This window comes from Aulostomus chinensis, chromosome 15 (assembly GCF_037954235.1).
Source record: "Aulostomus chinensis isolate RoL2024-O1b breed Wild chromosome 15, RoL_Achi_v1.0, whole genome shotgun sequence".
Taxonomy (NCBI): Eukaryota; Metazoa; Chordata; class Actinopteri; order Syngnathiformes; family Aulostomidae; genus Aulostomus; species Aulostomus chinensis.
The window spans coordinates 9840001-9865492 of NC_141334.1; the positions used below are offsets into that span (position 1 = coordinate 9840001).

Here is a 25492-nt window from a genome sequence, read left to right on the forward strand (position 1 = left end):
AAGACAGTGTGAAGGAGATGAGTCAGCAGCGGAAACTGAACAATGATAGATGTGTATGCACAACACCGAGGTGAAGCTCTGGCCTCTGTCGCTGTCGCAAAGGCTGAGTGAGGTGAAGGATTTCTGAAGCAGTAAAATGAGCTGTTGGATGATGCCGTCAAAATATACCTGATTGTTCTTCTTCTTTGATATGAGACCTTGAAAAGATCAAAAAGTGCTTATCTACATATCACACTTGTCAAATAGATATGCAAATAAAAGCAGCCGCGACTCTGTGTGTGTGTGTGTGTGTGTGTGTGTGTGTGTGTGTGTGTGTGTGTGTGTGTGTGTGTGTGTGTGTGTGTGTGTGCTGGAAGTGCTGTGCTTATAGGGTCTGTTTTCTTCCTCTCTCTCACACACAGACACACACACACACACACTTATACACTAGCAGTTCCCTTCTGTTTTGCCCTACTTCCTCCCAGATCATGTGACCAGTTTGCAGAGACAGTGATTTAGTGAGAGAACTACAGGTCCATCGATGCTTCAGGCGCTAAAGGTCCCAGGATGATGAGGGACCCCTTACTGTTTCACTTGTCCCCTTGAGAATCCTCAGTCAGTCAGTAATTAGCGAACACCGCCTCGGGTGCGTGTGAAGTTATTGTTAGACTGAGTGTGTAGATTTTTGTGTGCAGTCGGGTGTTTTGTGATGAGACGTTCGTTGTGTTCAGCCTAAACCTCCAGTTGTTGCTTGTTTGTCTTTCAAACATTTCAAGTCTGCTGACGAGAGTTTTTTTAGTTCTGGGTTTTCAGTTGAATGCCCTGAAATAATATGTGGGTACATTATTATGAATATGCATCTTGTGAAATGGTGGTGGCTAACAAATGGTTGAGGGGGGTTACAGAGGTTTTTGCTGACATTAACAACGAAAACGGATGAAGCGCAAAGACAGCTGAGGAGATGTCCGTGGCGTAGTTTGATCCTAGCATAATATTAGCTTAGCTATTTACTTCTTATAATTGCATTTACACTTCACATGTTGTTGGTTGAGAGAACCAATGCTAACTTCTTGGTTAGCCTCCTTAGATACATCATCCCTGCAGTATTGTTTGATTACAGACCTCTGTCTTTTCCTATTGTGGGATTTTACACATCTCAGTGTCTCCAGTTTAAAATGACAGGACTCATGCCTTCTTTGGCAGTTACTTATGAGTGGAACCCAGTTGCCTTTTGAATATCTGTTGTCTAATCGCTGCAAGTACAACTATACCTGTACACGACATCTTTCCTCTGACTACACTGTTGTGAAACACTAACTAAGAGCAAAATATAAAATGTGTTAAGTGAGCTGCCTCTCAACAGTCCCACAGCCATCATAACTGGGGTTGACCTTTTGTGCTCAATCACCTCCCTAGAACAAATCTCTCGTGATGTTTTACAGTGAACACTGGCCTCCTGATAGTCCTTCCTGAGCCTGAGACGGTGAAATAACTCAGATTTATGGTAAAATGAGAAAAATTTGTACAGCAGAACCAAACTCGCATGATTCATAACAGTAGCAGCTGGTGAAAAAGATACGAGGGACTTTTGAACTACTGGAAGATTTACCCCTTATTGGCCAGATATAATCAATGGAAAAGTAAAACTGTGGAAAACAATTACGATCCAGTTTATCTTCATTGTTTACAGTTCCACCAAACTGCAGCTAGCTTGTCGGCTGCTTTCAGAAACCAAGTGAGCACATGACAGAAATCATGACAGCAGAAAAGAAAGATGATTGTGGAGGAAGCTAAGCAGGGAAAGACAATCAAGAGTCCCAACTACTGCAAGTTATAATCAGTGTAATGTTAATCAATAGCAACTGCATTTTAAGGCACAACTGCCGTGGGTCCAGATCGACTGTCACAATGAGACCATGAGGGATTTCACAGTTGAAATGAGAGTCTCTTTCCATCATGTTGAAACATAATTCCGTCAAAATCTGGGGTTTAATTTCATATCGTGTCACAATAATCCGGTACTCTGCCAATTCTCACAAATCAGAACCCTCGGGTTTTGTAAAAGCTGCTCACAAAACCTCATAATGTTGCTTTAAGCAAACACGGCCATCTATGATAAATGTTGCATCTTCACGTCCTTGCTTACTTTGACATTTTTGCCTCCAGCACTTCTGGAAGGATCTGACAGATTCTAAATTCATGCAGCCACACTTGAATGAGGTCTCAATAGGCCAATTTGATATATAACATATTGGCATCAGACTGTATTTGCACATGGAGTGTAGAAGTGCAACTGCTGTCTATCTATTTCATGGTCAGAAAAATCTAACCACACTACAGAATCACTTTTACCGGCAAAAACGAACCTCAACAAGGTGTTTTTGTTTTGCTTTTAATGAGTAAAATAATCTGCCCCATAATATTTTTTTATATTAATCTAAATTGCCTTAAAAATCCTGTGAGCCGCCGGGCAAATTAGCTGAAAACGCTTGTGAAAGGCTTGCCAAACAAACTGAATGCTGGTCTTGAACCGTTTGGATTAAACGCATGATTTCTATGTCATATGAGCTCGAACAGTTTTTGTACGACTGTCAGAATCAGTGTCAGTGTTGCTGGCGTTGAGTAGTTGAAGTTTTACTACACATAAATAGAAGTTTGTCTTTTATCCCCCCCTCCCCCCCAAAAAAAGTCTGGTACCTGCTTGGGTGGTTCTAGGTCTACATAGGTTTGTTCATGAGATTCAGAGCTTTCAAATGATCCATGGCACGAGTAGCTAAGTAATTATATAAGGTGTTGATAAATCCTGAGTGTGTTGAAATAAATAAGCAACAAACTCCTGATTTTTGTTAAGAGATTCTGCCTTGTGTTAAGTGAATTGACTTTGTTTTGTTTTACCAGAACTTGCATACAGTGCAGAATATCTGCTGTGATGTGAACAAGTTCTGTGGAGGTTGATCAAACCGGCTCAGTCAGTGTACCATGGCACAAATACTCTTCGGTACGCTCACTACTCCACAAACAGCGAGTGGGTTGTAACAGTTAATTAACTTGTGAGAGTCAAAAACAAGCAAACAAGCAATTCAAGTGTGATTTTAATTAACAAAGTGTGTAGCTGCATGTAAACCTCTTGTAAACACAAAGAATAGGCACATTCATCCCTGCAGTCTTATTTTCTCTGGGAAGATTTTCTGTGTGTTTTTGATTTTTAGAGCCAAAGGTACATCCATGATCGGAGATTCGAATCCCTCAGGAAAGTGAGAAGACGTTTTTACGCCCACATCAACAGCTGCTGGAGTCCCTTTGACCTCAGCTTTACCAGTAAAGCTCCCCGTTGCAGCGGATAGGCTGAACTGGGAAGCTGCTTGTTTGAGTGATGGGAACCTGAGCTGGGAATACAAGGGATTAAACCTGCTCAATTGTCTCTTTCTGGCTAATTAGAGGTCATTGTACAACATTATAATTAAAGTGAGAGGTGTTAAGGTACGCTTTTTTGCTGCGTTATCAGTCATGTTAATGGGGAACACCTCTCCATTCTAAGTACGCCCTTCATCCCGTTTGTCCTTGCGCTGACATAGTCCCGAATCACATTAAACATACACACACATTCACCATGGATGTTTCACAAAGTCCCAATAACTCACTCATTCACTTAAGCTTAGTAGCATCAGTGTCTCATCGTTTCCCAGTTCTTACCTCATTACAGTGCCAGCTCACACTTTCTCCTTCACGATGAAGCTAATAAGCAGACAAAAACAGAGGAAATAAAATAAATTAGTGGAGACAGAACCCTCATTATTTCCATTCATGGCACCAGCAACATTGTGATTGCAGGGAAACCAGACCTCCTTCCTCACATGCTCAATTTAAGTCTGATCCCCCAAATGATTGATTCGCATCATTTAATACAAATTCAAGCTGTCTTTTATATTCCTTGCAGCTCTGTCCCACATGAAAAGAGCAAATGAATATGAAAGGAAAGAGAGGCAACATTCGGGGAGACGTCGACCCTGTGAGTGACACAAACTAGCCCTTAATTGTTCTCCAGGAATCTTTCCTCCCACGTGTCTTTGATCGTGTTGTTGCAGAATCAATAGTGTGTGAACAGACTCACACAAATGCACGCCAACAAGCATACTGTCACCAACAAGGACACACACACACACACGCACGCACATGTATTTGGAGGAAGGAGGGCTTTCCATTTTCTCATACCGATGTTTCTAGCTGTTACAATTAGTTTCCTTGCGTCTTTGACGTTTAAATTGAAGCTTAAGGAAAAACAGCTTGTATTTTGACTTGTAAGATTTTTCATCGTGGGCCGTAATGATGCCAAATGGGAAGATTCTTGGTGTTATCTCACTGAGCAATTTTCTGTTAATTTGACCTCTAAAAGACGATCTATTTGTGCAGTTATGACTAAAATTGAGTTTGATTTGGTTCAGAAGTTAAGAAGAGGCAAAGGCTGAAGCACACTATGGATTTCAGCTGGTCATCGTTATTTTAAATCGAGATAATGATTCATGCCTGAGCTGTTTTGGATGATTTTCTTGTTTCAGTAAATAACAAGCATCATCTCCACCTTCAGAATGATTTGCTCCATTTCAGCTGTCATTGTTTGAAGAATTTAAAGAAACTAAACACGGCTGCATAGGAGCTCTGGTGCCAACTAGTGTTTGGGTGGTGTTGCTGCAGCGTGACACAGCTACAGTAGCTGCACCTACATAGGCTTGGGACTGCTTAGACCTGATGTCAGTAATGATGATGTCATTCATCTCTCTTCAGATTTTGCTGTATCACAGTTTTAATTAATCAGTCGATTTCATGCAGAAATAAATCCATCAAGATGCCAATTTGTATAAAGTGCTAACTTTTTCAGGCCTTCTTTTGATCGTAATCTCAGGCAATAACTGTGGTCTATATTTAGTGGATAGAGATATTCAGGGCTGTACGGAAGCTATGATATACTGGGAATATGTGGAAGAAATCATAAATAAAACCCTATGGCCTTGAGGTGCATTTTTGTGGTTAGCCTCTATGAATCTAATGAGACTCACTGGTCAAACAGTATTGTAGCTGAGATGAGACACCAGCAGCAGACGGGTGAGATAGAGGCCAATAAAAGTGGTGTTATCGAAGCATTATTGGCACATAGAGTTTATTATGGGGCGCTAACAGGTGGAGACCTTTGCCCATCATTCTAGTTCAAACAATTTTCCTGCTGCTGGTTTTTTCTTCCTGGCTTGGCCCATTGTTCTCCTCTGAATGTGTGTGCGTGTGTGAGTACACATTTGACTCATTAGTATTAATGAATCACACACTAACTACATCCCTTTCATTATCTCGCTCTCCTTCAACTCGTTGTAGTTCAAAGAGCTTGTTCGTCTCTATACATGGAACAAAGCAGATGACGGGAAACATAAACGCTCATCACACAGCAAACTGTGGAGGTGACTGCTAAAAGAGGCTGGAACGTCTGTGGTTAGTCTACAGTCTGTGCCGGAAAAATATGTGTGTGTGACATTTTAGGAGTATTTACACACCTGCCAATCAAGCAATATTTGACGCTTCAAAGCTGTACACATAAAATGGGTCAAATAGAAGAAGCTATCATCAGCAGGGACAGAGCCACACCCAACTCTGCTGCTCCCCTCAACTGCAGAGTGTTACCAGCTTTCAGCTCAATGACTCGATGTTAAAACTGACTCCGTGGTTCAGTCTCATTGCTCTCAGCCTTGTTTTGAAGTGAGGCGGCCAGCTCTGTGTGTGTGTGTGTGTGTGTGTGTGTATAAAAGTGTTAATAAATCCTCTGCACTCTACCTGTCCAACATCAAACAAAAGACAAAGTTAAAAGGTCCCATTAAATGAAAAATTCATGTTCCCATTTTAAATTTGTGTCCTTCTGTCAAAAAAAAAAATCAAGATCAGATAATTTTTACTTTAATATCCCTTTTCTATCTCTTCCCTAATTAAATATACAAAATAAATTACTCACCTTGCACAAAGGTGCGTGTCCTAATTTTGAATCCGATGAAAATGTTTTCTCAGGATCCTAGCCCCAAAGCAGTTTTCCCCGATGGACTCAGATTTTGAGAGAAGCTGCTGTAAAACGGTTGATAAATTGTAATGATCATCACTCAGCACCCTCAGAATGATCAGTTTCACTACCATAATGTCAACCATTTGTTCTGATAACATTTTCAAAAGTCGGCAAGAGCTGAACAATGAAATTATTTATCCTCCCACAAGTTAGCAGAGGGCTAAGCAGAGTCGCTTCTGTGGATGCTTAATTTCCTACTGCTGCGGCTGTAAAACGCTAGATGTCGTTTTTAGCGTCACACAACTCCCACAGCATGATTCATTTCTCAATCACAATTTTGTCTGATGACATATGGAAAGTCTGAAGGAACACAATTAAGATTGTGCTTACACATTTCAGATTGCAAAAGGCTAACTGAAAGCAGCCTGGTCAGCCCGCGTAAGTCTGTTGAATGCACGCTCTATCATGCAGGGCTCTTATTATATGCACATTCGGTGCTACTGGCTGATGTAAACGCCAGTCACGATCAGAGACACATCCCTCCCTAGCCTCAGTATTTTACCAGAAACACGTGGATATGTGGGGACAAACAGACATCAGTTTTTATGGGGCCTTTAACAGCTATGTACATAATTTGGTGGCAGAAGAACCTGATATTTCCCTCAGGAGTTGACGGAGAGCAAAACAAATGTCAATGAGGATTAAAATGATTAGATTTTTATTCAGGACAGAAACATGCAAATGTTGCTTTGTGTTTAGATGAGTGAAATAGAAAATTCTATTAATAGCCTTAAGATTTTGTAAACTGAAAGACACAAAAGAGGCGGTACGGTAGTGCGGTGGTCAGCACTGTCGCCTCACAGCAAGAAGGTTCCAAGTGCGAGCCCCGTCTCCAGCACAGGATCCTTCTGTGTGGAGTCTGCATGTTCTCCCTGTTCCTGTGTGGGTTCTCTCTGGTACTCCAGCTTCCTCCCACAGTCCAAAGACATCAAGAGGGGATGAGGCTGATTGATACTCTAAATTGACCGTAGGTGTGACTGTGAGTGTGAATGGTTGTCTGTCTGTTGGCCCTGTGATGGACTGGTGACCTGTCCAGGGTGAACCCTGCCTCTCACCTGAAGGCTGCTGGGATAGACTAGGCTCCAGGCCCCCCCCCCCCCCCACGCGACCCTTAACAGGATAAGTGGAAGAAAATGGATGGATGGAAAGACACAAAAGAATGGAAGTTGTATGAACTATTAATAAGCTTTTATTTATTATTAATGTCGCGTGGAAAGTGTTTAGTGACTTAACATTTTGAATGAGAAACTGCAGTTTAATTTCAGTGAGCATTATTATTATACATCTGAAAGCAGATATTGAGTTGTCCTCACCAGAGTGAATCTCTCATCTATAGTGTCGCTCTGTCTGCAGTTTCTCATTGAGGCAGCGGAAAACCTCCAAACCATCAATCCCAAATCCTGGCAGCCCCAAAGCTGTGGAACCTATGTTGTGACAAAGCTGACCTGCTTTCACGTGTCTCTGGGGATTCTGCCAGTAGGGGGTGAGGAGAGACAATGGAGGAGGAAGCGAGGGAAACATTAAGAGAGGTGAAGGAAGTGAATTTATTGAAATCTGAGATGAGAAGGAGCTGTGCTGAAGGGTTGCACATTTGAAAGGGGTAAATTAAGAAGAAGGGAGGCTGGCAGATTGGAGTGTGTGGGACATTTTATAACAGAGGTGAGGGATGGAGGAAAGGGGGGCAGGTGGAGCTCCATCACTTTCTCTGGCTTCAGCCTCCTTGTGCCTCTGGCAGGAGTTGATTTACTGCCCACCACCAAGTGGAGAATCCCCCTCTACGGTCACCAGCCTTAGTCTCAGGTTTAGTGCTCCTTCCCAGGGGTGATATTAGTACCTGAGGGAACACGGTACCTCTATTCACCTGCTGCTGCACAGACTTTATAGGACACTTCACTGCTCGAGAGGTAGAGCACCAAAATTGAAGGGTGCTGTTGTAGCTGCAGAATATTCTGAGCTTTTAGTTCAATGAAACGCTGCATTTTTTTTTCCTTTTCTCTCTGCACAGTGAAATATTTGATCATGTTGTCATAGAAATTAGCGCTGAGTTCAGCCCTGATCCAATTCAGTCCAATGAACATATGACTCAGAAAGCTAATATGTTGCCATGGCAATTCCCACGGCATCTGAGCGGAATATTTCTGTCGCTTGAGCCTGATGAGTCGGTGAAACATGAGGCCAGGCTTATTTCCATCTGAGAAATACTTTGCATTCAGATTAGGTTTGCAAAAGGTCAGGTTATGTCGTACAGATTCTGACACACATGCACACACACGTGCACACACACACTCTGTCCTCCCTCCTTTACTCTTCCATCATTTGCTCTATTGCCTCAACTTCTCCTTTCCTGTCCTCTCCACTTATTTCTCTCTTTCACCTTAAGTCTAGATGAAAAAAAAAGTCTGCCGGTCTTCACCACATCCCCCGCTCTCCTTCACCTTAAATTCCTCACATCCTTTCCAGCCTCGTCCTCATGCTCAGTGATGTTTCATGTACTTTAATCTAGTTTGATGTTATTTAATTTAGAGCGCCGTGACTTGTGATGGCTCAGCAGGGATTCAGGGGTGGAGCTGTACTACCGTGTCTGTATGTGTCTGTGAGTGTGTGTGTCTGTGTGTGTGTGAGAGAGGGATGTGTCTGTGAGTGTACCATCGCCCATGTGCGTGCATTCACAGGTCTGCAGTGTGCACACTTGCACAGATGTGCCCTTCGGCAGAGCGAAGATGTTTGGTTTTTGCGGGGCTTTGTCTCGGAAAAAACAAACTAACTTACTGCCACGCCAAGATGGTCATCACTTATTTACATGACTGGGTATTACATGCGAGACAGAGAGAAGAACTAAAATGAAAGAATGATGGGGGCTAACGTTTAACGCCATAGTAGGGAAGAAAGGAGGGGTGCAGCGTGAGAAATAAATGGAAGAGGAAGAATGACCTTACGGTGCCGTATAAACACACATATTGTGATTCATATGACTTCATGCATTATTGACAAGGATATTAATAGCTGCAGGGAACTTTCTTGACTTGCAATAATCTCCAGATGATTCTGACATACTGCTATAGATGCTGGCAATAAAGACAAAAGTGTGTTACCCATTTAAATTCAACCCAAAAGACCTGCTCGTAGCTGCAGACGGATCAGAAAGTCTGTGATAAAGGGAAATCATGCTTTAGTGTCTTGAGATGTATCAGCTGAAGAAAAGATGCCTTGAGCACCGAGCCGCAGTGTAAGTTTGTGCCGTGGATCTCGTTATGTTAGAATATTACAGATTCAAGTTTGAAATCGGTTGTCGCAACAAACATATCACTTTCAGTTTAACATATAGTCCAATATATCACACGTCCTTGATCTGAAAAATTCATGAGTGGGATTTGCACAGCACTGACTTGCAGACTGAATCTGATATGTATCCAGTAAAATTTAGAGATTTCTTGTAAGAGATTTTGAACGTTTATGCTTCGGAGTTGGGCGCTCTTGTCAGTTGTGATGGGCAGAGTATCTCTTTTACTGTGGACTCTGTGAATTATTTGTTTTTCTCATAATTCCTGAACTTTTCAACTCAGATGAAAGTATAATCCTGTCAGTTTTTTAGCCCTCAGACTTTCTCAGACAGCAGCAGTGATACAGACAACATTATCATACCATGAATTAAAAGCACCTTTTAATTAAGCCATGGTGTGTTTGTGCATGTGTGTGTGTGTGTGTGTGATTGGCACATATGCTGATGCTGCTCAGACGTAGCAGTTTTACTCAGATCCTCTTTTTGATGCTCCTCTCTTGCTGTGGGCTTCGTCTTCTACTGCCGCAATTAAAATGTGTTGGAAAATGCAGCTTTACCATTTTCTTGCAGTGACTCTCATGCTGATTATGACCTGTGCAGTGTTTGTATTAACTTGTTGACTCCGTTGATTTTCCATGTGTGCCATTTCGTTATCAATCCGGCCTGATTCAAACTCTAATCACTGAGAACCAGGCAGGAAGAAAACTGCTGCTGCTGAATTCAGGTGTCTGGAACATGATGGACTGACAGCTGCCTGGCTCAGAAAACAGACCAGAGCAGCTTAAACCTCCCAAGGTGTGAGATTTATTTATGCTGTGTGTGTGGGTGTATGTGTGTTTGCATGCAGGGTTCAGCCGATATGGGATTTTTGAAGCCTGATTCCTATATTTTTGTACCAAAGGTTCCCATAGATTATATTTTCATCCATTACATTTGTGTATTTTCGTGCCAAAAATATCAGGATTTCTGTTGATTTTTTTTTTTTAATCAACAACTTTGTTTTACTTGATTGAAAATCCTCTGAAGTACCATTTATATGATCATGTAGCTCTTACACCTCCCCCGGAAAAAAAAAACCCAACAACATAAAAATTTAAATTGCTCCAGCTGCTACTGAATGCTAGGAGAAGCTCTAGGATAACTTGAGGTTTAAAATTAACCAAAACAATATAAATAAATTAAAGACAGAACTGAAGTTTTGAAGGAAAAGAAAAAAGGAATCCATGGGTCGGTTGTATCAACAATTTGCAAATATGTCTGACATGTAGCAGGCGTTGCGTGTGTTTATGGTGATTGATATGTGTACCACTGAGGGTATTTATCTATTTAAGCTACATGATGAGTCACACAGTAATCTCTAAATGGAAGCTGTGTTATATTTTGGGGATACATCCATCATGTCCTGCAGCAGGTGCAGGTTTTCGGTGTAGTGGCACAGCATATAGCCACCTTGTTAACAATGTTACCAGTCTCTTGCTTTGCCTGTCAGAACTCTGTGGTTGGCAGTAATTCCTAATTTTATGGTCTGTGGACAGAAGTGGCAAGAAACTATGTTAAAGTTACCGTGGCTAATGTCATTACAAGCTGTCGAACACACTTTATGTTAGTTATCTAGCTGACAGCTCACAAATAGTGAGAGGCTTCATTGACTTTCTCAAAGGCGGACTGTGTACTTCTTGAATCCTAATTCTGACAGTCTCTTCGATATGCAGACCAGCACATTCATAGTGGAAAAATGCCAAGATGAAACATGCCTCCTAAAGACCATGCATTCTAAAATTGTTCCAATTTTGAGTGTGGTGTTGAGGGAAACCACTTCTGCATAATTCAATCTGAAAAGGAAATGGAGCAGCTACTTGAAGCTGGAAAACATTTTTGGACGGATGTGTGGAGACTCTGCCAAAATAGCTCACTTAATTACATCGAGTATTCCACCGGTGTACTATATGGAATGAGGACACACGACAGAATAAGGTTTGGACAGGTAACATGAAGAAGCAGCAGTTTTAAGCGCTATTATAAAGTTTGCTGTGCAGCAGAAGCCTCAGCTGATAGAGGAGATCAAAACAGCACATTCCGCTCTGTTAATGACTTGCCAGAGAACTGCACTTTTGTACCACCATTTAAAGTGAAACAACTTAATTTAACAGCGAGTCTGTGTTGCACTGTGGCAACCCTCATTCTGAGTTAGAATGTTTCAGTTGGAAAACTGTGAATCTGATTTCCTGTAATGCCCTTTGTGCAAAGCGCAGCATGGCCACATCCTGTTTTTTTCTTCATGGAGGATCATTGTTGGGGTCTGAGTGTCAGGGATGCAGCGTGGAATGATGACATCAATATTTGACTGCAAATGACAATAAGGTTCGCTTTGCAGAGATGTTGACTGTATTATAGAGCAGCGATCTGGTAGCGTTATCTTGCTCTCTCATACCTGTGATGACCTCTTTTCCATTTTATGAAATGGCGAGACTCCAGACTGAGTCCTTACTGCTGTGCCATTTGCATCTTTACAAATGAAGAACTAATTTTAGATGTATTCAATGTACCATATATGTACATGGAGTTTTGTGCTGCGATAAGGCAACAGAAAGTTTGTTTCCCATTACTATCCAATTTAAGTTTTATCATCAGAAGCTCAAATGAAATCTAAAACCGTGCCGCCTTTCAAGATAATCCTTTCATTTTGACTGAAAGGACTATTAAAACGGCATTAAATTGCCGTATCTGAACATGAACTTTGAAATGCTAATGTTCTTGTTCGGAGGAGTGCTGTGCTGTGACCTCAACAAAGTCCCTTTCAATCTCCCGGCCCTGCTCCTTGTTCTGATCTGCCTCTGCATGTTTCTGTCCTTAGCAAAAGCAGACCGTTTAATACTGTTATTTTATTCATTCATTGAATAGATTTGACTTAACTTGAGTCACTTGGCGCCCCGGTGGCCAACAGTGTACAAGAGCTACAATCACAATTGCTCAAAACTCAACCTTTTCTTACACGCCATTCTCCCGTCTTGCTTTCTTAACAAGCTCCACTGTCAACTCATTGAAAATAAATAAATAAAAAAAACACAGAGTGTTTAGGTCTTCCCTTTTGGCTGTTTTCGTCATAATCTCATTTAAATAATGCTCTGGAGGAAAGATAAAGCCGTGTTGCTATTAGTAAATGGTCTTACAGTGCAGAGATTGCAGAGAAAATAGGACAGTCACTTTTGATTGCCATCATGACTCCCCGTATTGATCTGTTTACAGGTCAGAGTCCATGTTAGCGCGTCCCTGTGGCTCTGTTTGATGGTTTGACTTCCTCCTACCACCTCACTCTTATTTGTGGAGGCTCGGGTTTTTTTTTTCCAGTCGTCAATTCTCTCAAGTCACTCGACTGGATCAAGCTGTGAATGTACAATTCTTGTAACACTCAGGATGAAGTGTAATCGTCAGTCAGTGGGGTGCTGCAGCGCAGCGGGTCAGGATGTTTAAAGTAGGTTTTTGACTCGGTGGAGAGGTTCCCGCTGAAAGAAGAGGAGCTGGTGACATTGTGTTTTGCCGTGACAGGTGTTTATTTTGTGAATGACCAAAGCACCCCTTACTTCCCATAAAAAAACAGCAATAAAGTGTATTTCCCATCTGCCAAATATGTACTCAACCTACCATGAGATTTAGATGATCACATCATCAGACACCAGCTGTCTCCTCCCTCCTGAAGAAAATAAAAAAAAAGCGAGACAGACTGAGTACCTGTGGGAGATTACATAGACATTGCTTCATCTCCATCTTGAAAAAATATACAGAGGAAAAGTGAGATTTCTTCCCATAAGAGAGCAAACACTTCTTTCGGCTCCTGCATTCCTGTTGCAGAAATACTGTTCTGGAGGAATGTATGTATTGATCCTAAAGGCTTTTGGTATCGGACGTGAAAAAAATAGTATCAGGCCTTCCCACCTGAAATGAGCAGCCTGTCAATAATGTCCGTGACATTTCTACGTTAGATACACTCGTTAATCAAAACATGTACTCAAATAAACAGAATATTTCCTCGAGTATCTGCATTTGAGGGGAGTTTTTAATTTTTACTGTATATTTTTTTTATTTTTTACTCCACTACATTTACTACCCAATGAGCATGACATGTTTTGAAATGTGAACTTTGAGAGGACATTTAGAGGTCAGCGGCTCCAGGAGTGAACGCTCCTGAGCTCTGAAATACACGGACCTCATGCTGAATGCTCACTTTTACTTTTGATCTGGAAACTCAATATCAAGTAGCAACCAGCTAAAGCAAAACTACCCAAAAATGTCAGCATAATCCACGTCGTCCTCATCCAGCCGTACGCGCAGTGATCCGTAAACAAACTGACCTTTTCTGGTTCTTCTGTCCTTCACAGTAGTGATGATTTGGAAGGTTGCTGTTGTTTTGTTCTCAGTTTAGCTGTTACTTGTTTTTGTATCGCTTTAAGTCGAATTCCAAACACTGATATCTACCCTCTCCAGAGTACTATTTGAACTCATTTTTTCTATATTTACTCTAGTAAAGGAACCGTGCACTTCTTCTTCCATTGCTGGTTTTGAGACGATCTAAAAAGACAGATGTATTGGTGTAGTGATATGGGCTCATTAATTCTCTGTGACTGTAGTGAGGAAGAATAATCAAATGACACTTGTAGACTAACTTTGGTGCTGGGCAGCCTCTCTGCCTTTGAACAACTCCGAATTCAAGCTCTATACGTCGCTCACGTTAAGTTGTTTGGAACATGGAAGCGCAGACGTCCTTCAGCACCACGGACAGCGACAATCACTCCGCGCCACAGATGAGCAACAAAATCAAAGTTCCTCCATGTTGGGATCTCAAATCGGTCAGCTATTCCCATGAATCAAGAGAAAGCTGCACACACACACACACAAAACTTTTATAAGCCCCATTAGATATGCTCACAATGCTGTTAGAGCAGCAGGGCGAAACGCTCATGACTCACTTGTGATGTCTTTACTTTTTACTGATGTCTCAACTCCCGGTGGGAACAGTCTAGTGGCCCCGAGGCGCGTACATAATGAATTAACCCGTTAAGGGGGATAGATTGGGTGGTTAAATAAGTTGATGCAACCGCTTTTAATTTTAACAGCGCAGCGGCACTAAAGACAACGTTTTCAACCTCAAGGCTTCGAGCCACTGCGGTCCTACTTCCTATATTATATAATTAGTGAGGCGGATGTTAGTGAGATGGTTGGCTGATTCTAATCAGAGGCAGAAAATCAGCCTGATTAGTAGGAGATAACGAGATGTAATAATAATAATAATAATAATAACAATAACAATAACAATGCAGGAAAAGGTTTTCCTGACTTGAATCTTGACGTCAGACAAATTTAGGAAGGAGTGTGTGTGTGTGTGGGGGGGGGGGGGGGGATTAGACACACTGCATCATTTAAGTACTGCGGCTGATGTCATTTCCTAAGCACCATAATTGGTCATCAATTACTCTTAAAACTGTGGAGAATGGCTAAATGAATACACACACACACACACGGTCCCGAAGCCGTTGGAGCTGCTGATCCAGTGAAACCTTAATTGCTCGGACCTCCTCTCTCTCTCTCTCTCTCTCTCTCTCTCTCTCTCTCTCTCTCTCTCTCTCTCTCTCTCTCTCTCTCTCTCTCACTCCCTCCCTCTCTCTCTCACACCTACACACGCTCTCGCACACACACCTGCAAAGAAGACAGCACCACCGAGCCTCTCAACTACAGACACTCGCACTTCTGCTGCCGTGGCCCCCATGTGGCCCCTCCCTCACCGAACTGGACACATAAATGGGTTGAGTGTGTCACCCGGAGTAGCTCCGTGAAAAACGCACCGGGAGATCCCTTCCAAACCCTCCGCCGTTTGACCGATCTGCGCTCAAAGCTACAGCCGGGCATCACCCTCTCCTCCCCGCGCTGTTGATTCATTCAAATCGAGGTTTTCCAAAAGCAGAGACCGGCGGCAACAGCGGCACAGCTGCTTTCCAGACCCGTGGGCGGCTGGGTGGCGTCCGTCTGGGCGAGCTGATAGGACGAAGATTTGACTCTACCTACCAACTGCTTCATCCCACAGACGCTGCAATTTCTCAAGATATGGCGATGAGAAGTGAGATATAGAAACGAATGGGAGGCCATTCATGTGGCTTCAGCTAGAACGGACTCTCACCACCACCCTCCTAACCAGTTGAATTATTTTTTGAATAACTATTCCCCCACCACCACCAAAAAAAAAGTGTGCAGCTCATGCCATACTGGTGACTCCCCGGGGCAGCTCCAACACTCAGACTGAATGAGTCCATCTCTGGCTGTCGGATTGACTCCTCAAGAGCGCTGCACGGATGCAAACAGACTAAACACACATTTCAGAAAACACCCTCAGCATCTCCGCCAACGGTGTTCTACCCGAGCGGGGTGAATCTCACACCGGGGGACCAGTCGTTTCACAGGCAGGTAGGCGACACCCTGACGGTTGATCAGCGTGGCACCCAAAGGTGATAAAGGTGATTACCGCGACTGACCGCCCATGTGTCGGTTGGTCCCGCTGATGGCGACTGCACCTGTTGTAATAAATGAAGGAGGCGCGCCGTGTGCGTGCGTGTATATAGACCTTTATGAATGTGCTGACAGCAAGCTGCGCTCTTTATTATGACTGATAACATCATAATGCTTGTGTTTGCTGTTGAAATAGTCCTGAAAATCTCTTTCCAGCTGTTGGTGTGCGTCGAGGCGCGACGGTGCGCGCTGTGTGGGCTTGATCGGTGTGATAATGTGATTATAGGTCACACACATGCACAAGCCATATAAGTATAATTACAGCAGGCCTATAATTATCTGAAGGCACAGTGTAAAGCAGTCGATCATACCATGGATATTTGTGGCTCTACCAAGCGTCCTTCTGTTCTCTCAGGCTTTAGTAGCTCACATCTTTCTTCTAATGGCTGCAGACTAAAGCCCAGTTTTATTCATTCTCATTGTCAGGCTCTAAAACTCTACAGCCATAAAGCGTGATGGCCAAATCTGTCACCTGCCGCACATTCATCATTGGATACCCTGGGGAGAGCCGCCATGAATGGAGGGTAAAAATGGTAACTATCAGTGCCAGTATTTTTCTGAAGTAACGGAGAGGAATGAGTATTTTTTTCCCCTCATTTTCCATGCAATGAGGATGGCAGCAGCAGCTGGGAGCAGCAGGAGTCCAGCTGTGCTCCCTCCTCTGCAGATGCGTACAGCGTGGTAAACCATCATGTGTGTCCAACCCGTTTCCCATCTGCTGGGACTCTTTTAACAGCCAACAAGCGGCCGTTTCAGACCCGTGGCAAAGATCAAGGACATTCACACCTCCTGAGGGCATGTGGTGAAGCAGCAAAGCTTATCAGGTGCTGATGGTGAGGTTTAATGTTGGATGACCCCGGTTGACCTTTGAAGGTTGAGGAAATATCCCTACAGTACATCCTTGATGCTGGCTCTCTAGCTTTGCCCAAGGTGACATTAGTTGGATGCAATGTAATGTTAACCAGAGACAGGAAAGCAAAGCTCTAGCAAGTTAATCAGTTTCCCTAGATCATTTTTTCTAATTGGTTTAGCTATAAACCTAATAAAAAGCCATTTCATTGTTGGTTTTCTGTCGAGGAAACACGTGTCCTCCTTTGATGCGTCTCCTCTGTTTTGGCTTTGTGGTCTAGCAGCTACTACATGACAAATCGCAGGGTGGCAGTTATCCAACATGCTTCAAATGATCAACTTGGTCTCTCATTAATGTTGGCAGGCGGCAAGGACCTTCTCTCCAAAACTGGAGAAGACATGGACTGTTACCCGACATTTTTAGTGGATTAAAGTAAAAAGAGAATCGTTTGTGGATTTGTCTTGATGTCTGCCAGCCTTCTAAAAGCTCTTGCATGTTTCAGAGAATCTTTGGCTGAAGTTAAATGGTTTTGATGAATCGGTGACTGCAGTAACATCCGGTTGTCTTTGATCTGGTGGATTTAGTTTGATGCTGGTAATATTGTTGTCTCGTCAGGGTGGACTTGTGCATGTTCTGCTCAGAAAAACACTGACCCCTCAGCTCTTTGCTGCCACTCTGCTAATGCATTTCCCTCTATGGGGTGGAGTGAGGTGAGGAAAATACATGGTTCTCCTTTCTCTCCTTTCTCAGCTTTTGTCTCCGTCTCTTTCCCTTAGCTCCCTTTCCTCAGCATCTTCCCGCATTCAAGCTCCAGTTGGTTCTGATCACCTCTCTGCCAACTTAAAACTTGGCTCCCTTGGGTGCAGGTGACCCCACAGTTCAAACACCACTTTCATTCTCTCCTTTCATCCCCTCTACCACCTCCCCTCCTCCACCGACCCTCCCGCCTTTCACCTGCTTCTATGTCTCTCTGTCTCACTCTGTCTGCTTGTTACACTGAGCCAGGCGATGAGGCTTATCAGATGGCGGCTTTCTGCTAAAGCTTGTCCTTGTCATGTACGGCTGTGTGACAACAGTCTGTGTTTTCATGAGCAGCACAGTCCAAAAATATATGGGAGAAAAATAGGGTATGAGTGAGAGAGAGGTAGAGAAATAGGAGGGAGAATCAGCGAGTGACTAAGTTTGATGTATGTATTTTCTGCCGTTTTGCCACGGGTGAGTGGGTGTTTCTGTCAGGGGAGCAATTGTTAGAGCAGATGGGCTGTAAAAATACATTCTCGTATCAATTTCATATCATATGTCTTATTAATTTCGCCACTGATTGAATAGTTGCTGGGACTGGTTCAATTTTCCGAGCTAAGAAATCTCAGCCTGTTGGTGATGAACAGAAATTAAAGGTCCATCTTTGTTTCGTTCATCTCGTATTTTTCCACCATTTCTTGACTCACATGAATATATTCTCCTCTGAGTGCACCACAGATCAATGATACATGTAAGGAAACAGCATGTGTCCCACTGTAAATAGACTCAGCACACACATGTGACGAAAGATCTCTGCAGAATCTACTCGGCAACACTTTAGCAACCAGTAGACCAATATGTCTGTGTGCCTCCAACGTGTTAAATGCAGGAGAGTCGTCATCAAAAAAGAAATATATAATGTGCTGGAGATTTGTGAGGGAAGCATACAATTATTTCAAAAACATCCCCGACAACCTTTCTCTCTCTCATTTGATAAGTATTCATCAAACACTGTTCTTTTCTGTCACAACCGTCCTTATTTCATCCGTCAAGTGGAAGATCAGTCAGTGGGAGGTACTAAAAAAAGCTATTGTGTGTTGAAACACAAAACATATCTGATGCCATGTGAGAGGAGTAATACAGGAGAGAGCCGTGTTGTATCGAGCATAAGGTTTGGATCGAATTGGAAATTTTTGGACCTTGGCTTTGGTTTGGTTTGTACACTAAGAAGAATGGCAACATGCAAAGACGCAGAGGTTCTCATGCTGAGCTGGAATGTATAAGTGCAACTAAACCCAGCTGATACTGCTTTTCGCTGCTTTATATTTTCGCCACTGCGCGAGTACCTTTGTCTAACTTTTCAAACTGACTGGTCGTTCGTGTGTGTGTGTGTGTGTGTGTGTGTGTGTGTGTGTGTGAGAGAGAGAGAGAGAGGGAGAGCAGGTCAACTTTTGTTTCCTTGAAGATAAAATTGTGGTTCATACACGCTAACTGAACCTTGTGTTGCTTATTGAATGATTCATTGTTTTACAACCCTAGTCGAGAGGTTGGCAGTCTGCTCGCTGATTATCTCCCAAATGATTGATAACTGTATCAATATTTCTTTGTCTCTCACATTCATCATGATACTTTGAATGATTCTCTATCATTCAATGGCCGGCAGTAACTGATCAAAGAATGAGACCATAGAATGTGTTTGCATCTTGTTAGCGGAAACTCATGTCTGCAGAACAGATAAATGTTGCCATGGTGACCTGAGTACCTGTAATGTGCAGGTGGGACAAGAGTAGAACCAGGAGCAGATGGACCAGTGAATACATTTCCTCAGAGCTCAAAAACTATGAGCATGTACTGTATATACACACTTCTCTGCACACACAGTGTTTACTGTCTGTCTCTGTCTCATGCACACATGCACATGGACATCTTCACAACTGCCGTCCTCTAAGAAGACTTGCACCACCTATCCCACGGCTCCTAACCTTTGGTGCCATCTCTACGCTCAGACTGCGTCCTTTCCCTCTTGTTGGCTTTGATTCCAAGACCCACACAGGATTAAAGTCTCACATTATTGAATTATACAGGAGAGGAGGAGAGGGAGAGGAGAGGAGAGACATCCCCACTTCTACCTCTGTTTCTCCTGTCTGGCAGCTCACAATATACTCTAGGGTCTGTATGTCTTCCTTGCTGGCTATCGCTGTGTCTCTTCATGACCTCGACTCACTTCAGCAGTTTCTATTGGCAGGAATATTACATAAAGCATATTGCCAAAATGTCAAATTATTACAATGGGAAAACCTTTGCTGGAACGACTCTTGTAAAAGTAGAGAATCACTCTGATATGACAACTGGGCTGATTTCTGATAGAAGCCCCGAGCAGCCTGGAGGTCTCTTGGTGAGGTGTTTACTGGCATCAGGGATTGTCTACTGGGAGAATTCGTCAGCAGATCTGACAAGTAGAAACAATATAAAGTGACAGGACTTTACTGTTTTTCCTTTGTGGACCAAGGAGAGAACAAAGAGTGAGGAGGGGAAAAAAAAGACCGCTAGATAATACCTGATTGTGCTCTGCAGATATTTATCAGAACAATAAGAGTGGATTTTTTTTGGGGACTCCATTGAATTATAATGTGATTACATAATTTGTCGCTATGATTCTGCTACAAGGAGACAGCAGTTTCTCCCAGAATTGAGCATTAGCAGAGTGGAAGGAACAATGTTCCCTCCACAAGAGCTTGTGTTTCTAAAACGGGCTCATGTCCGTGCTGCTAGTTGGAATACACACACCTCTAGTTCCCCTGCGCTCCCATGCACACGCACAAGCTTATTTAGACTCTGTATATGTGTGTATATGTGTGTTCTGCAGGGAGAAGATGCCATTCCACCATGTTCGGGCGGGCCTGCTCTATCCAGACAACTACCTGAGCGGCTCTCTGACCGAGGGCAGCGAGGCCTTCCAGCTCACCAGCATCTCCACAGAAGAGCTGGGAGGTGAGTGTGTCCACAGAGCAAGGGAGTTTGAGAGTCTTGCAATTAATGTTTCACTACTGCAACAATGCAGTTACATCGTTTCAATTCTTTCAAGGAGAAGGTTTACCATTGAGCCATTTTGTCAGTGCTTGAGTGGCTGCATTGGTTTTCAATTATGGTGCTTTGGGAAAACAATCAATCACTAGAATGCTAGTGAAGTAGCTTCTGAGAGAAAGGCAGCATGTATGGCCAGAACTTTAAAGCAATCCTTGTGCCAAAAATGATCTTTTGTTTCCAGAATTAAGATGTACTCTGCTGCTGGATGCATCACTGAATGCACAAGCTGAGTTCAAACACACACACGGTCACGGTCACATTAGAGCAAAGAACCAGAACTGTAATAGTTCATTTTTAGCTCAAATCAAAGTGTTTGGGGAGTTTTGAGCTGGAACTGGATGAAGAGAGCTTGCATTACACTGGATGATGCGTAGGAGAGTTGTAAATGGATGTGATGCATAGTTTTGCTGTTGTCAGTCTTTGGTCTCTATTAACTCCCAGCAGCAAGTGTGAGACTAGCATTTTTTTTTTTTTTAATTTTGATTCACTAAGAAGTCATCCAAAGGGAAACAAATGTTTATAAATCCAATGTAAAATCTAACAATGATGAATTAATTAAGAAATTAACATTTTTGGGTGAAGCGTCACTTTGAAAATACATTAAAAAAAACATGTTTCGATGCAGAGTACAGTGAGAATAAAAGTAAAACTGCAAAATTTTAAGTAAGTGCGATGTGTGTCCTGCATTGTGTCCTATGAAGAGGTCCAGAGGTAATCTCTGTTCAAAATCGAACTAATAAAACCACTCTCAAAAAAGCCTTAATGAATGTCATACATTTATTTGTTTTTTCATTTATTCACATTGCCTGTTTTGCACTTGGAATGAAAGATTTTTCATAAAATGATCTAAATTTGACATCTTCTAAAAAGAGACCCTTATGAGAGTATTTTGATCTGACGTGCTCATCATTAAGGGATGATCAAGGTGGGTTTTACTTTTTGCAGCTCTGGCCATCGGCACAGTTGGTCAGCAGAACACTGCACTTACCAAAGTTATTGCTGAGACCTTTGAATGTGAAGAATTACTGCTAAAAATAGGCTCAGAGAGGCAACAAGCACGAGGTCAGACAGTCACACAGGCTGTAAACAAACTCCCAGGATGACTTCTTGGTTCATCTCTAACCATAGTTGTGTGCACTCATTTGTTTTTCGCGGAAGAACACAGAATCTCTCTGCAAACCGAAGTCTCATCAAGCGTATTTGTGTAATTTCTAGCAAAGGGGAAAAAAAGGCACAATCATTGAACAAGGATCATCTCAGTAGGATAAAGGTGCTTGTTTTGAAGACAGTTATTTCAGCAATTCCAGAAATTTGCTTATACTGTCAAATCATCTCACTTATTACAAGTTTAAAAACATGAAGACTTTTTTTTTCTTTTTTTTACTAATTGGCCGGGTTGATTTGAGGTTTTCTAGATTCAATTCACCTTGAATTTTTTTTTTGCTAAAGAAAATGCAAAATCCTTCTATAAAACGTATGTTTCTAATTCAGAGGTGTCTGATAGCCTTGCATGTCAGAGAATACAAACAAAGATGTTTAACTACTCACTATATATATATATATATATATACATATATATACATATATATATACATATATATATATAATGTGTATATATATATAATGTGTATATAGCTGGTTTGCTTTGGTGAGACAGAAACTAATCCTGCCACTGACTGACGACCAAGAGCATAAGAGTGTGTCTCTGTCTGAGGCTGTTTGTTTGTGTTTATGCATGTGGCCTATTGTAGTTTGCTCGAATGAGCTTTGGTATGAAGTACTTTGTAGCATAAATCTTTTAATCCATGTCCCTCTTGCACAACTTGACTCAACCCAGTCCACTAAAACAGTTTACTGTAGCAGAGCAGAGCTGGAACAGCAGCTGAAATGTCTCATCTTCATTAGTTTGTTTGGCCCCGGTGTTTTGTCTGTCAAGGGCAGCGTGAAGGGCAGAGCTGCTGGACCTATGTAGAGCTGTTATATAAATTGAATTGGCCTGCAAGATTCATGACATTATGATAAGGCATTATCTGGGCTCTTTCAGACACAGATCCAACGCAACCAGTAGGATTGTTTGATGTGGACCAAATATCCATGATATTTGCTGCCAGCATCTGAAAACTCCAAATCCCACTTCAGGGAGATGCAGAAGGTTCTTCAAGGATCATCCTTTACCGTAGACAGAGGACTAGTTAATCACCCCTAAGTTGGATCACCACGATCCTTTTCTCTTGGTTTAAGGCTCTTCATCAATCACAGTGAGAGCATGTTCAGTCTTGCGGAGGGAAGGTTGCTGCTTGCTCAGACACACAGCAGGCATTACACAGTGATACATCAGGGACCGGTTCATTGGTACCCCACTCAAAGTGCACTCTTCACTGCTGAGCTGCATACAAATATATTTCACTTTGTTTTGGGAGACCGCACATTCACCCTCGTTCCCAATCCCTCGACTCTGATTCTCACTTTATTTAGCGAGTGAGAAAGGAAGGCAGTGGCACGGTGCTCACGTCTAGTTATCAACCGTAGAAGATATTTACAGGCTGATGGCGGCCGCGACTGAACTTCGACTCAGCTGACAGAGCAAAGACATGCATCCGAGATAGATCTGAAATGGACTTCTACACAGAGGAAGGAAGGAGTAGCATGTCAGGAAGAGAATATTAATGACACAAGGCCTGAGAGAGAAAGAGAGAAAGATGAACTTCATGTAAAATTCATCGCTCATGTTCGGAAAAGGATTAGTCTTGGGGAAGTCGTGATTTACATTCCATCATGCAGCAGGCTGTTACTCTTTTTGATTGTGTTGCTCCTGTAAAGATTTGATCAAATGCTGAATGTCAGCTGGAATGACATCCTATGAAGCATAGGGATCCTGCAAAAATAAATGACTACTCTTCCATGAAAAGATATTGAATAAAGACCAGCAAAGTCTGCCCTATCTCTGCGGTCTTTATCACATCGATAAATCAATGACCTCCAGCCTAGCCCAAAGCTCTGGCTTCACACCTCCACTCACATAGTGCCAAGTGATTGACAGGTAATTAGCCAGAGATTGACCAGGGTATTTGTAAGGACGTCCTAGATGCCTCCTGAGCTCTACGCGTTTACTTCTAATTTTGAGTCAGATGGAAGACTTCTATCCAAGAGAGAGTCGGGGAAGGCGCCCGGCAGGGCTGGCGGTGATTGTGCCGTGTGGAGGGATTGAGACTTCCCCTTCTGGGTTTGTAAAAGACAAGAAGTGTATAAAGATGTAGTCAAGGAGAGAGAGAGAAGGAAGGAGAGGGGGGCTGGAGGGAGGTAAGGAGGGAGAGCTAGAGATCACCCTCACCTTCATTATTGTGAGACAAAGGTTGCAGCACTTCCACTAATGGGAAAGCTTGTTATTAGCGCCAGGAAAGCTCCTTTAATACACCATCTATAAATCTGCTCAAACCTCTTAATCAGCTCACTGACACAATGGAATTTTTTTTTTCTACAAAACTGAAAACAGACAAATTAAATATGGACCCTTGTCAGGAAATCACATCAAAGGTCCAATAATTCCCTCTAAAAGTGGCTTTTTGTCAAATGATTGTTTGGAATCGTGTTATTTTTTAAGACCCAGGAGGAAATGGACAGACTCAGGCAGTGTCCCGAGACCGGCCCACAGCCCTACTCTGCCTCTCGTAGTTGGTTCTAGGCATGTGGAGTAAGATGGTTCAGAGTCCTATCAGAGGAAGAGAAGGAGCAGGTCCTCACAGAGGGTTGATGGGATTTATATTTTTATGGAAGATTTTTGGACCCCCTGGATATATCTGTGCCTACCCCTGGGGATGCAAAATGCACCTTAGTTGGGAATCCCCATGTCCCCATGCAGCCCCACGCACTGCTCCTGGATCTACACCCCCCCTCCCGGCTCTCCCAACTCCTGTAGCTCACTGTTTAGCTTAAGGTTTAAACCTGGTGGTGAAATTTCTCTAGAAGTTGAAAAGTTGCCTATTTACACATTAAGCAGATAAGGAGTAAATTAGCATTCGTTGTTTCCAAACAACAGCAAACTGTCTCTCCTTTCAGTGCTGGTCTGGTCTTAACGAACTCCTCTGAGAAATATCTGTCTGTGTAGCAGTTAAATGCTCAACTATCTTCAACAGCAAGTTGCTGCCCTTGTCTGCCTGCTTCTTTTTTTTTCCAGACAATTTGTTTTTTTTTAAAGCCTTTTCAATGAAGGAAAATTAATAACTACAGTTTAAAAAAAACAAAAAACAATCCTATAACCCCGATGAACCAAAAGAGTGAAGTTTTAGTTTATGAGCTTTTCTATAAAGAGCTGCAGATAATCCCATGCTAATTCACGGAGCAGTTATTCTATTAATTGTTAATATCATTATAATTTATTATTTATATGACGCTTTCTTTTGGAGTTTTCTTGTCAACAATTGTTATGTTTATGGTCATTAAAATGCCTAGTGTGTATCCTTGAGGACTGTTAGAAGCAGTTCCTTCCTCATTAAACATTTGCCAATCCATTTTTAAAAAATAATTAAAATTGTATATGTCCTTTTTTTGTTATCTGGCAGTCTTCCATTTGCTTTTTCGGTGAGTTGATGCACCTCTGTGTGCATCACTGCCTCAGCTCAATCCAGTAGCATGGCAGCAATGATAGAGAGGAAATATAGAACCCCAGATAGATATAAAGACAGAAATATTGAATATTAATGGCTTCAGGCTCCTCGGGGGACCTGTGAGACCCGGTTAGTCTAGGTTACTCTCAATTCTCTGCCGACGGAGTGAATGCAGCTATTGTCAAAAGTTAGGCGACACAAACAGACCTCTCCAATATTGAAGTCGCACACTTTAATGTTCTGAACATCCAGCCTGAGCTTCTCATGCTTTTGTGGTGCTACTGTATAACAATGTGACA

At 42.4% G+C, this 25492-nt stretch overlaps 1 protein-coding gene across 5 annotated transcripts in view; it reads left to right on the plus strand.

Moving 5' to 3' along the window:
- caln2 (calneuron 2) overlaps positions 1 to 25492 on the plus strand; it is a 53347-nt gene that overhangs the window by 10646 nt on the left and 17209 nt on the right. For 2 of the 5 annotated variants that reach the window (XM_086227213.1, XM_086227214.1), the window contains one exon: positions 20369 to 20493. In XM_086227213.1, the coding sequence (XP_086083339.1) occupies positions 20369 to 20493 (125 nt within the window). Of the gene's footprint in view, positions 1 to 15042; positions 15860 to 16334; positions 16445 to 20368; positions 20494 to 25492 lie in introns of those variants that run through there. The other 3 variants (XM_086227217.1, XM_086227215.1, XM_086227216.1) reach the window with 3 other exon arrangements.